Genomic DNA, 12,521 nt, shown 5'->3' on the forward strand with positions numbered 1-12,521 from the left:
CCGGCGGCGCGCCGTTGCTCCGGCCGTCCCATTCGGCGCATCCCCCAGCAAAAAAATGTAATGCGGCTCACTCCGCAACGTGCCGCGAGGTGGCGGTGTTAGCCGATGGTTCGGCCGCTCGCACCGGCTCCTCTGAATGGCTTGGCGGAGATTGCGCGGCGGGGTGTCTTCGCTGTCGTAATCCCTCTTGCCTCCCGTGCGGGCGTTTTGTTTAGATGAAATAAGACTTGACAATGATTTTATGAAGTCGGCTTGTCTCAGCAGCTTAGAGAAACTTATTTAAATGAAGCTAAGGTGTGCCAGCGATCAACAAAAGGTTGATCATGTTTCAAGCGTGGAGCGAGCATACGGAGTGGCACGCAGTACTTTCTCGGAGGTCATTTATAGAGTTATTATAAATAGTTATTTGGGGTGATGAGAACAAGTTTGCAGTTGGCGTGCCATGTTGTTGCAACGGTCACCTACCGGGACCCACCGCGCAAGAAACTAACGTCCAGGGCACTGCAACGTGATTTGAAATTATAAGCATATATATGAATTTTTTTACCGCACTGAAATATTTTCTGCTGGTGTCAGGCACACGCTTTGAGATCCTACATTTGTGAATAAAAATACTGCGTATATATATAAAAAAGTTTACTGCCGTTCTGTGTGAAATCTGACCAGCGGCCAGACCAGCAGGGTGCAATAGAAGAAGTGCATGAAACAAACATTGTTTGTAACTTGTGATTGAACGTATACGGTATACTCCTTAGTTAATTTGTTTAATGATACTGGACAACCATATGAAGCTGTTCGTTTCCCTTACGTAAATGTATTAACTGCAGGCGGGAATTCCAACTTCAGCTGTGAACTATTTAGTGGTGAAAAGCAGATAAAACCTGGCGTAATGTTCGAGTCGTTTCCGCTAATAATTGTCATATTTGTTTCGCGATAGTTTTGATAAAACAAAATTACAGCCGTTTTTTGTATCCATACACTCTCCACAGGGCCGTTAGAGCAGACGGGATTTTTGTAACATTTATAACGTCGCTGTAAACTAATTCTGACAATTAAATGAAGCACAGCGTAATGATATGCAACCACCCTGGCGACCAATTTCTTTATGATTTTTTTAGGACCGAGATGAGATCGACATATACAGAGCAAACGCCAGAAAGCTGGCTTTGCCGCAAGACACATGCTGTCAACGCGACTTTTTCTACGCACCCTGTCGACGTTCGCAGCTACTGATCGGAACCTAGACTGTAACACTTCCCCTTAAAAACGTTCACAGAGACACTTTGCTTACTTGCAGGAATGCGACATTTTATTTTAAGCTGTGCTATCCTAAATGTAGGTCCGTCGCGGTTGTGTCACCTCCTATTTCGACAATGTCTTAGTCATCACAGGGATACATCTGGCGTATAATCTACGTGTCGTAACGGTTGAGGAGGCGTCGATTAGGAATCGTTCTAGCGGCAGCGAGAACTTGTGACTTTGTACGCCTTGCCCAATTTTTTGTTCGTTTGCATCTTCTTGTGAGCCCCCCCTCCCCCTCCCCCCCCTCTCCCGTGGTCGCCCACGTTTCACAGCTCCCGCTCAGAACTGTGGACCTGAGTACCGGTCTATAAGGCCACAGCGCACTCACTGGCCATTTTGCAGGCGTATAGCGTGTTTGACAGCTGGCACTCCGTCGGCTCCGAATTTCATTTCCTGATCCAAATACACCGTGTTTTCTTCCATTTTATTCTCTTTGCGAGGCGTGCAATTTTTGGAACCATATATCGCTCGCACTGACCCCCAACTCCATATTTTTGCGTAATTGAGTATTTAATGCTTCCGCAGTGATGATGTAAAAAAAGCCATGCGGCCCTTGGACTCGCTTGTGCGCTGTAGTAGGTAACTGTTTAGGGTGAACAGAAATTGCTAACATTCAAACCAAACATATAAAAGCTAAGTTACTTCTCAGATGGGACCTGAAATCAGTAACGAAAAGTTCATGTATTTTAGGTATTCATACCACTCACAGTGCTTATTGCGCTTCCCAGTAGGCACCGAGATAAATAAAAACGGAGTACATCGAAGTTAAACTCAGTTTGCTGCCGCTGAAAACGGAAACGTAATAGCATAACGCAGATGTGCCACGGAGATTACGACGTCGCTCAGGAATCCCTCAACATAATTCACATCCAGCGTTTTTCAGTCTCAACCGGTATTACGACCTATAAAGATTGATTCGAATGCCAGAAAAACCTGCGGCCACCCGTTGTTTCAAGTTAATAGCCTTGGCGGTACAGAAATGAATTAAGACCGTACGCCAGCATAAGAAATAACAATACCTGTTTCTGATTTGAACATCATTTAAACGCGGGAATTTTCGCTACCGCGGCATTATCGGAAAGGCATAGTCGGTTCTGTGGAGGGTTGTGCGGGACAGCGCATGTGAAATAACCCCGTCTTGTCGCCACCGTAGCTGACATAAAGGCATCACCAGGTGCTTTAATATTACTTTCCATTCCTAAAAGTAGCTATGGCCGTTTATTTTTGCCATACGGAGCGCAAAACTTGTCAAAAGCCATTTCGCGGACCGGCGCAGCACGGACGGCTGTTGCTTTCAGCCATCGGCTCCGCGCGCCGCGGTGCGGCGGAAAGCGCCGCAACGGCCCCTTCGAAATTACGCTCTCTCCGGCCGAATGGGACGGCCGGAGCAACGGCGCGCCGCCGGCAGCCGATCGCGGAGGCCGTGGTTTGTGTCATTTGCTTTGCGACAAATTCGCCAGATGTCGCTACTCGGCAGAGCCGGTAAGCCGGAATGCAGAAACCGCAGAGTGCAATCCTTTCGTTTTCAGCGGCAAACGGCTACTCTGGCTTCATTTAACACGGTAAATGGTAAAGCGCGCTAAGGACACTAGGCAACAGGTTCATTCAGAAGGCCGGTGCAGCAAACCACACTTTCCTGCGATCATGACTTGATGGGAAGCAATGAAATGAAACTCTTTGGCAGTTGTCGTTACGGGATGAGCATGCTCTTGCCCTTGCCGCGACCGCCGCAGAGAATCAGCTGCGACAGCGTTTGGGCTTGAACTGATTTATTCAGTCCGCGTGAGCGCACTTGAGCGTGCGCCTCGTGATCACGAGCAGTGGCCGGCGTCGTCCAAGCGCTGCGTGCGGAGCTCCTCCTTCGTCGTCGGCGCGGCGCTCCCTTGGCGCGCCATTCGTTACCACCTCTGAAACAACGTCGAGGCTACACTCGAAACACAGATGGTGCAAAGAATCTATTCGGGTACAGCGTCCAAGAAAGCAAATGCAAAGAAAACTGATGATACTAACACCAGACACGGAGCGCTGAGCGATCACGCTGGCTGCAAGCGTCGTTGCTCCTGCGCTCACTGTATCCTTCCGCCGAGAACGGAGGAGCGTGAAGCCCGGTTTGGCCCGGTGTGTAAGTGCTTTACACTCCGGTATAAAACAAATATGTGTGACTGTGTAAAAGCACCCACACACAAAAGATGTTTTTTGTAGCTTTCTGATGTTTTTACGCTCGTAAAAAATTGATTAAATCAAGAGTGCACAAACACGTCACGATTAGTTCAAGAAATAGCCGTTGCGCTCCGATACCATCGACCCCCAAAAAAACCCCATCTCAGGGGCATGGCCCCTCCCTCCACCCCAACCCGTGCACGCCCAAACCGGCAACCGGGGATGGGCGCATAATTAGGTGTGAAGTACAACGGCGAATGGAGAGAGAAAGACCTTATATGCGGGGAGCCTAAGATCTATTATTATTCTTCCGCCAGAAGAACTATGACTATCTGGTCAACGAGGGCCGCCGATGCTACAATGTCTCTCGGAATGGGTTTTAAGCTAAAGAAGAATTATGTGCTCACGCCGGCCTTCCAACGAGGTAAGTTGCTTTCAACCGGCAGAGACCCGCAGCTAGTGGACGAGGTGGAATTTGAGGCAGCCGGGGTCGCGGCTACATTCTCGGCGGCGGCGGTGGCGGTGGCGGCGGCTTTCGGACGTTTTTAGACTCATCCGCGCTGCTGTTGATTCTCCGCAATAATCTGATAACGGCGCTACGGCCGCTGTCAGCCGACTGCGCAACTTGTGAAAGAGGTATCGGTGGTGGCGAGGGGAATGACCGCTGTGATAACCATTGGGAAAGAAAGGTCGGCAGTGGCGAGGAGGAGCCCAGAAGTGGCGCCGAGTAAATCGGTTTCACTGGTATGAAAATGTACTCAAACTCAAAATGTACTCAGAACTCAAAATGTATTCCAACTCAAAATTTACTTAGACTCAAAATGTATTTAGTACTCAAATGTAAAACGCTTGTGTAAAAAATGTGAAAAGGCAAAACGCTTGTCAAAAACGCGCCAGCGGCGTGCTCCAGCCTGCCCGGGAGACATCTAGTGATAACGCCTGGTTTGAGAACGGCAGAATGTGAGCATGCGCGACCCGCATCAGCGCGATGGCTGTTTCCCTTGTCGTTGTGCCCGTCGCCTTCGCTTCCGTACCTTCTTTCGCGGTGAGAAGCGCTACCTGCGCTGCCGAACAATAGGAGATATTAGCGACTGTTAGTACAGCGTTGGCTGCGCTTAATTACGTGCAACGCTTAATTTTCGCGGCGCCCTACGCAATTTAGACAGGAGTTTTTTCTCTGTACGCGAGAAAACGAACAACAATCGCCGAAAACGCATCGCAGCCGGTGTTCTAGAGGGACTGGATATCAGTCCGTGATCGCTTGCACAGTGCATTAAGTATTGGGGCGTGAGCCCGCTCATAGTGACGTGCAAAGCCGAGCGCAGACACCTTATAGTGGCATGCGGTACTCGTGCAGCGTATTGGCAGAACGATGACGCAATGAACAGCTGTACGAAAAAGCTAATGCAGACGAAAAAATTTACACCATCGTCCCGCGAGGGGAACCATGGGGTAGATGCAACGCATCGGGGGTTGCCGTTGCGTTTCCGTTATGTTAGCGATGTCAGCGTGTGGATTGCTGTTGTTGTGTATCCTATTTACGCAGCATGTTCACCCCCGATGCGTCGCATCTACCCCATGGTTCCCCTCGCGGGAGATGGTGTAAATTTTTAACCGAGCGCAAGCTGCGCGCTAACGCACAGCTGGCACGGCGGCGGGAGCGAGCGCAGCTGCCGCGGCGAGGAGAATGGAGGAGGGATGCGGACTACGTCGCGACAACGACGCGGGACAAGGCGAGTTAAAGAGATGCGTTGCATCTAAAACTCGCACAGCGTGCACTAGGGCGGGTAATCTGGCCCGGCAGTGCAGGCATGCAGAGCTTATTACGGTCAAAGAAGGTGTGGAAGCCAAGGCGACGGGCACAGCGAGGAGTGACACAGCCATCGCGCTGATACGGGCCACGCATGCTCACATTCTATCTATCTCAAACCAGGCGTTATCACTAGGTGTCTCCCGCGCAGTCCGGAGCACGTCACTCGAACGTAATAGACAAGCCGTTTGCCGACTGTACTTGTCACCAAATGCATTAGTTTAAACAGCAGGTTTCACGTCAAATTTACCTTCATGCGACCATCGATTGGCCTTTTTCAAGTTACGTACAAGAACGCTACCAGTTAAAACATGGATGGAGGAGAATGGTCTGTTTATTGTTGGTCTAACATGCATGTACGCTGTGTGCGAAAGCCGAAGCAGTGGAACATGTTTTCGCGGAGCGCTGGGACGCCGTATTTTTTGGGACGTCTTACAGAGAACGTTAAAGAAAGACCTACCCATTTCAGCGCATGGCATTCAGTTTCTTCTGGTTGAGCACGGAGATGATCTCCCGTATGATTTGATCATGGGGTTACATGCCATTTGGAGGTCCAGAATGGCTGCGCGACATGCGGACCCGAATGCGCTCACTGTAAGCAAGTATTTTGCACAAAATGTCAGGCTGTTGTATGAAGTGTACAAGTTACCGGACCCCGAACTTGAATAGCTTCTTATTTTGGAAGAGCTGTGTACATTTGATGTTAATTGTATTTTATTCCTTCCGTCAGCCAAAGTTTGCCAGGCGGTTTTTAATTTATCTGTGACTTGCATTGCGTGTGTGCAAAAGGTAATAAAAAATTGGCCGCGTATCTGCTCCTTTCGTTGCAAATGCCGTCAAAAGACGATAGTCTTTATCGGCTTTTGCGAAGTAAATACCTCCCTTCGCTTTACCGCTCACCTCTCATGTTGTTCCTCTTGCGTCGCGTTCCTCCCAAGGTAAAGACGCCAATTGTTTGCTTAAATCATTTTAAATTTCTCGCGTTCCACTGCTCCAAACAGGGTGTCCCGATGCGAACGCTGCCGTACGGCGAAGACGCGCGTTAATCGAGGCGCCCTACTTCAACGTTTATAGAACCGCGTTTCCTTACTCCACGTGCGTTGCAAGCAGAACGTGGAACCTATCTAGTGGAACCTTGCGTAACTGTTGCCGGTTGCTTTCTTAAAATGGCGCCAGAAGCTATAGTGGCGCGGGCGACAGCAGGCGACGGCGGAGTGAATTCTTTTTCTGCAGTTGATGAAGTATTTAATTTCGCAAAAGTCAAGCATGTTTGAATTTTTATAAAGGAACACTGCAAATATCACTTCTGCATTGATTTGTTGTCTCATATTTGCGTAATGTCTTGTTCTTCTTCAACAATGTTGACAAGTATGAACATTACACCGGACATAGACGGGTAGATTTAGCTGTGACTATATACGACTATTACGCAGGCATTGTTTTGCTTTGGCCGGGTGGCTGAATCGAGTCATTCCACTTCCGGTCACCGAGGCGAACGGTCGTGAAATCATGAGCTCGTTTCGAGCGGCAACAGCGGTCGACGCCGACCGCGGAAACAGGACCGAAGGAAAAGAAAACCAGGATTTTCAGATTATCTTGCCGACGCTGCCTACCGGACGCATTGTGCTCAACACCGTGTTTCTTCACGCCGACGTAAAGGGACGACCGTACCGAGTCGAAGACTTCAGGGACGCTCTGGCCCAACTTGGTGCACTGCCCGAGGTAATTTCTTTGGGTGCCTATCAAATCAATCATGTTTGGGCTGTGACTTTTAGGAGTGCAGAAGCGACAAAGAAAATGCTGACCACGACGGAGCTGCAGGTGAAGGGGCGTCGATGCCTCGTCATCGACCCACAGAATCAGGAGGTGAAGCTGAAGCTCCACTGGCTTTTGCACGGGGTGGCAGACGAGGACATCCGTTCAGCGTTCGTGCCCTACGGCAGAGTCAGCGAGGTTACGAGGGAACGCTGGCGGGTCGCCGGCGTGAACGAAAAGACTTCTACTACGAGGACTGTGCTTCTGAAGCTCAAGTCAGGAGTCAAGATCGCTGACCTACCTCACCAAATTCGTGTTGCCGGAGAACTGGCTCTCGTCGTGGTGCCCGGCCGGCCCATGAAGTGCCTTCGCTGCAACGGTGAAGGGCACGTGAGACGGGAGTGCAAGGTGCCTCGGTGTTCCCTGTGTCGACGCTTTGGCCATGCTGAGACCCAGTGCACGAGGTCGTACGCGAGCGCGGTTGGGCCACCTGGTCACGACGATGAGTCCGAACACCTCATGGATGCCGAGGAGGCTGAGGAAGCAGCCAAGGGCACGGGGGATCAGGAAAAGACGGAGGAAGAGGCCACCACGTCAACGAACGCTTGCGAGGCCATAGCGGCAGCAGGCGGAGGAGACAACGACGTGCCGGAGCAAGCTCCGGCTCCCACGGATGACCCGTCGAAAGACGGTGGCACCCGAACGAACGCCCAGGCAACGGTCAACTACGCCCCCGACGCCATGGACGTGCTCGGGAACCCGGTCGCCAAACGGTGTCACATCGACGTTGCCGAGGGTGACGTCAGCGACCCCGCAGTTCAGGCCGACGAGCCGCCGATGAAGACGACGCCGGGACGCCGCTCGACGACGCGGCTTAAGCCAAGCGTCGCGGTGGAACGCAGGAGTGTAGAGGCGTCGGGAGCGTCTCAAAAACAGCTCGACGACCCGGGGACCAAACGCGTCGCTTAGCGACGCGCTGGATGTGAGCGATGAATATTATGCCCCCGGTTTCCATTTCTTCACGGGGAAATGTCTTCTCTGAACCTAGCTACCCTAAACGTCCGTGGTCTTTCGAGTAAAAGACGGCAGAGTCAGGTGCACCGCCTGCTAACAGATCTAGACGTAGACGTCTTAGCGGTTCAGGAGACAAAGGTAGAGGGGGAGGAGGAGACCGGGGGCATGGTGCAACGTTTCACGGCGCGGTATTATGTGTGCGTCAGCCACGCAGTTGGTTTTTCTGCTGGCTGCATGTTATTGGTGAAAAAGTTGCCGGGGTTTGGAGTGCGAGAGGTGTGCTCTGGCTTGTCAGGGCGACTCGTTGTATGCGATGTAGTATTGAGTGGTGAAGAGTGGCGAATAGTGTGCTTGTATGCGCCGAATGAAGTTAGAGAAAGGGCTGAATTTTATAATAACATTAGGCCGCATCTGTTGACAGACAAGCGTCTTGTCGTACTAGGGGATTTTAATTGTGTCTTATCCACGCGAGATAAGATTAGTAATCGGCCATTTCGTGACGAGAGCACGGCTGTGCTGCAGGAAATAATAAATACTATTGGGTTAGTGGATGTGGGCGAATGTCTAGAGGGAGGACGGGAGGTGCAATTTACACATTTTCAAGGAGTCAGTCACGCTAGACTGGATAGAGTGTATGTATCGTGTGATTCAATTGAAAAATGTGAAGGGTACGAAGTAAAGCCTGTATCATTTTCAGATCACTGCCTGGTGGTGTGTAATCTAGGATACAGGAAACGGACCAATACTTTCACGTGGGAGCTATGGAAATTGAATGATAAGTTACTTACGGATGAAATCTTTTTTGAAAAAGTGAGTGGTTTGATTCGGAAAATAGAAGGGGATAAAATCGGTGAACAGTGGGAGTGGTGTAAACAGGAGGTGAAAATGAGGGCCATTGAGAGGTCCACTGTCGTACGATACGAACAGAAAATTATAGAAAAGACACTAAGGTCAAACCTAGAAAAACTTATCCGTGAAGAGTGCAATGCGCCTGGGGTGTTTAGTGAGGATATCAGAAAAATGAAACAGAAACTTGAGGCGCTTGACGATGAACGCTACCGGGGAGCCCTCGTGAGAGCGAGAGTGGACCGATTAGCCGGTGGAGAGGCCCCTACCAAGCGTGCGTTGGGTATAGAACGGGCGAACGCTCGACGTAATCATATAAGGGAGATAGAGTGGGAAGGACGGGTGACGGGTGATCAGCAAGAGATTGAACGGGCTTTTCATCACTACTACAAAGATTTGTTTGCCTTCCGCAGGGCTGAGGTGGAGGCCTTTAAAACCGAGTTTATCAGTGCTTTCCCAAGGATTGATGAAGACTACAAAGAAAGTTTAAGCCAGCCTATTGCAGTTGCTGAAGTTGAATGTGCGATCGATAGTTTGAACAACGGAAAGTCACCGGGTCCAGACGGATTAACTGCAGCCTTTTACAAGGTCTTCAAAAACGACTTATCGCCACTTTTGGCAGCACTATTTAATGAGGCCTTCGAACTAAAGGCATTGCCACCCTCTTACGGAGAAGCGCACACGATACTCATACCTAAAACAGAGGACACGGACAAACTTAAACATGTTACAGCATATCGCCCTATAACCTTGACAAATGTCGATTACAAAATTTTTATGAAGGTGCTTGCACAAAGAATTCAAACAGTCATCAAGCAGATTGTTGGGCCTCACCAGACGTGTGGCATAAAAGGACGCACTATTTTTTCAAACACACACAAGGCGAGATGTGTGCTGGAATGCTGCGACGCTGCCCGAGCTCGCGTGGCTGTTCTCCAGCTTGGTTTGGAGAAGGCGTTTGACTGTGTGTCCCATGAATTATTGTTGCTGATTTTAGATCATGTGAACGTTGGAACAGTCATCAAGGAGGGGGTGGCTCTGGCGTACCGAAAGTGCACCACGAGATTAATTGTAAACAAGACGCTGGGGGCCCCCATCAGCGTGGAACGGTCGGTACGCCAGGGCTGTCCTCTGAGCCCACTTCTTTTCTGCCTGTATATCGAAACGCTCTGCTTAAATATAATTGAAAGTGAACACATTCGCGGGTTTAAGCTATGCGAGGCAGAGGTAAAACTTCTGGCCTACGCAGACGACATTGCTCTTTTCTGTACGACCAAAGATAGTGTTACAAAAGCGGTGGACATTGTTAAACGTTTTGGGTCTATCACAGGTAGTGGGGTAAACTGGGGGAAATGTTTGGGATTCTGGCATGGGGACTGGTCTTTGACACCGGATTTTTTTGCCAACGTGAGCTGGGAAACGAGTCCCGTTAAGTATCTAGGGACGCCACTGGAGTGTTACCAGGACAGCGAACCGTATTGGCGTGCCCGAACGCAGGACATACGCGACAGGGCAGAAAAGTGGAAAGGGGTTTTTCTTTCAATGTTTGCTAAAGCGACTGTTTGTAATTTATTTTTTATTGCCAAAGTGTGGTACGTTATGCAAGTGTTGCACTGCTCGCGTTTGAATGTACAGAAAATGCATCGTGCATTTGCTGTGTTTATCTGGTCATCTACATGGGAAAGGTGCAGTAGAGATAACCTTTTTCGATGCGTCAAGGAGGGCGGGCTTGGGTTGTCGCACCTGTTTGTCCGCCAGTTGGTGAGTCGGTTCCTTTTCCTTCTCGATACAAGCGATCCTTTTTTGCGAACAGTTTGCCAGGTGCGGCTGTCTCAAGCACTGCCGGAATTTGTCGTATCCAGTTTGCACATACAGGGAAGGATTTCAGGATATTTTAAAGAAGTTGTCATGTCACTGAGGTTTCTGTCAACTCGTTTTTCGATGGAATATTTGAGTACAGTGTCACGTAGAAAATTATATAAAGATGTTTGCGACAGTCTGTTCCCGATACCACGATATAGAGAACTGTACAAAGAAGGCCCAGGGCAGGATGTACTGAAAAGAGTTAAGCGTATGGCTGTAAAACCGGGGGTGAAGTCATTTTTTTTTTCAAACTTCATTCGGGGACACTTACTGTGCAAACATGGTTAAAAGAAAAGGGGTTAGATACACCGTGGGGTACTGACTGTACAATTTGTAAACAACCGGATAACATAGACCACGTTTTTATACACTGCTGGATGGCGGTTCACTTTTGGGATGTTATGCAGCGAACTTTACACAAAGACTTCCCACTTATCCCGCATGGTATACGGTATTTACCCACACAGAATAACGAAGGAGTCCCCTACGATTTAATAATGCTCCTGGGCCTTCACAGCATATGGAGGGCGCGCATGGCGTGGCTCCATGGTGACGTGGATGCCCGACCGGCCCGGCAGTTTCTGCGGGAGAGTGTCACGCAGTTCGTTGAGGGGCTGAGAGTCCAGCAGCCAGTACCAGATTGGTTGGATTTTTTAGAGCCGTTAATTTCTCTAAAGTGATGATTAAATAACAAAGCCTAGCCGGAAGCACGGCGGGTATGTTAATGTCGGTGTTTGTTGTACCAAATGCAGTGTGGTTATTTTTGTGTTGTAAGTGTGTGTTGATGACTGGTAATAAATAAAAAAAAAAAAGTGGCTGAATCGAGTCACAGACAGACAGACGGACAGACAGACATACAGACAGACCAAAATTTCTGGGTTTAAGTAGCCCAAGAAAGACTATCGTCTTTAAAAAAACTCCCACCTCCCCTCGCGGGAACCCCTGTGTAGATGCGACGCATAGGGGGTTCACGTTGCCGCGTTGGACAGCAGAGGAACGGCGCTGGAACGATGGAGCGGAGCGGCGCAGGCACCGCGTTTTATAGCGCGCATAACGGTGAGGGGACGCGCTGGCGCCAGTGCGTCTGCCGCGGCTATGACGCAACACAATCCAACACAATCCACTTTAATCCAATCCAAGTCAAGCCAAGCCACTCCAATCCAATCGAATCCAATCCAATGCCCCTCGCGAGAGAGTGTTCGCTATCGGAGAGGAGAGGGGGTGAGCGGCGGAGAGCGCAGCTGGCGCGGCGAGGAGAATGGGGGAGGGGCGGACGCCGACGACGCCGGATGCAGGGACAAGGTGGTAGCATCTCAAAACGACCATCGATCGGTGAACCTGCGAGTGGCAGAGCGCCGTCACCGCCCCGGCACTTTTGTCGACGCTGAAAACGTATTTAGCGCTGGAAAGTTTTTTTCCCTAATACCAAGTTGATCGAGATCGGTCTCGTCGGGGATGGGCTGGAGACCATGTCGCAGAACGATTGGGAGTATCGAGCTCATTTTGCTTCTGTCAGCACGGGATCCTATGGGACCCTCGAAGCTTTGTACAACCCGGAAGCTGGCTGCACAGCGCCCCCTGGGCAGCGCAGGAGCCCTATCGCGCAACTCTACGGCGCACGAAGTTTGGGAAAGCGTGCCATCTGCCCTTGCCGTTAATATTGTTGCTGTGGGACAATATGCATTTGTAGCTTGTTTCTTGTTTGCTTCGTAAATTACACAAATTCTCAAATAACATCTAAAAAAGAGATAATAGGTGGCGTTAACCACGG

General features: G+C 50.0%; 1 protein-coding gene across 1 annotated transcript; it reads left to right on the forward strand.

Annotated features, from left to right (window-relative positions):
• The first annotated feature begins 7,069 nt into the window (after window positions 1-7,069).
• On the forward strand, window positions 7,070-9,351 carry LOC144155234 (uncharacterized). Its single transcript, XM_077686562.1, has 2 exons — window positions 7,070-8,009; window positions 8,739-9,351. Exon 1 carries the CDS (start codon window positions 7,070-7,072, stop codon window positions 7,994-7,996), a length of 927 nt encoding a protein of 308 aa, XP_077542688.1. The 3' UTR covers window positions 7,997-8,009; window positions 8,739-9,351.
• The last annotated feature ends 3,170 nt before the right edge of the window (window positions 9,352-12,521 follow it).

The sequence above is a fragment of the Haemaphysalis longicornis genome, unplaced genomic scaffold, assembly GCF_048455015.1.
Source record: "Haemaphysalis longicornis isolate Haplotype H1 unplaced genomic scaffold, Haemaphysalis longicornis Haplotype H1 scaffold_1, whole genome shotgun sequence".
Taxonomy (NCBI): domain Eukaryota; kingdom Metazoa; phylum Arthropoda; class Arachnida; order Ixodida; family Ixodidae; genus Haemaphysalis; species Haemaphysalis longicornis.

Excerpts from the sequence above, each read along its gene's own strand:
- LOC144155234 (XM_077686562.1), top strand. The coding sequence starts at position 7,070 with ATGCTGACCACGACGGAGCTGCAGGTGAAGGGGCGTCGATGCCTCGTC.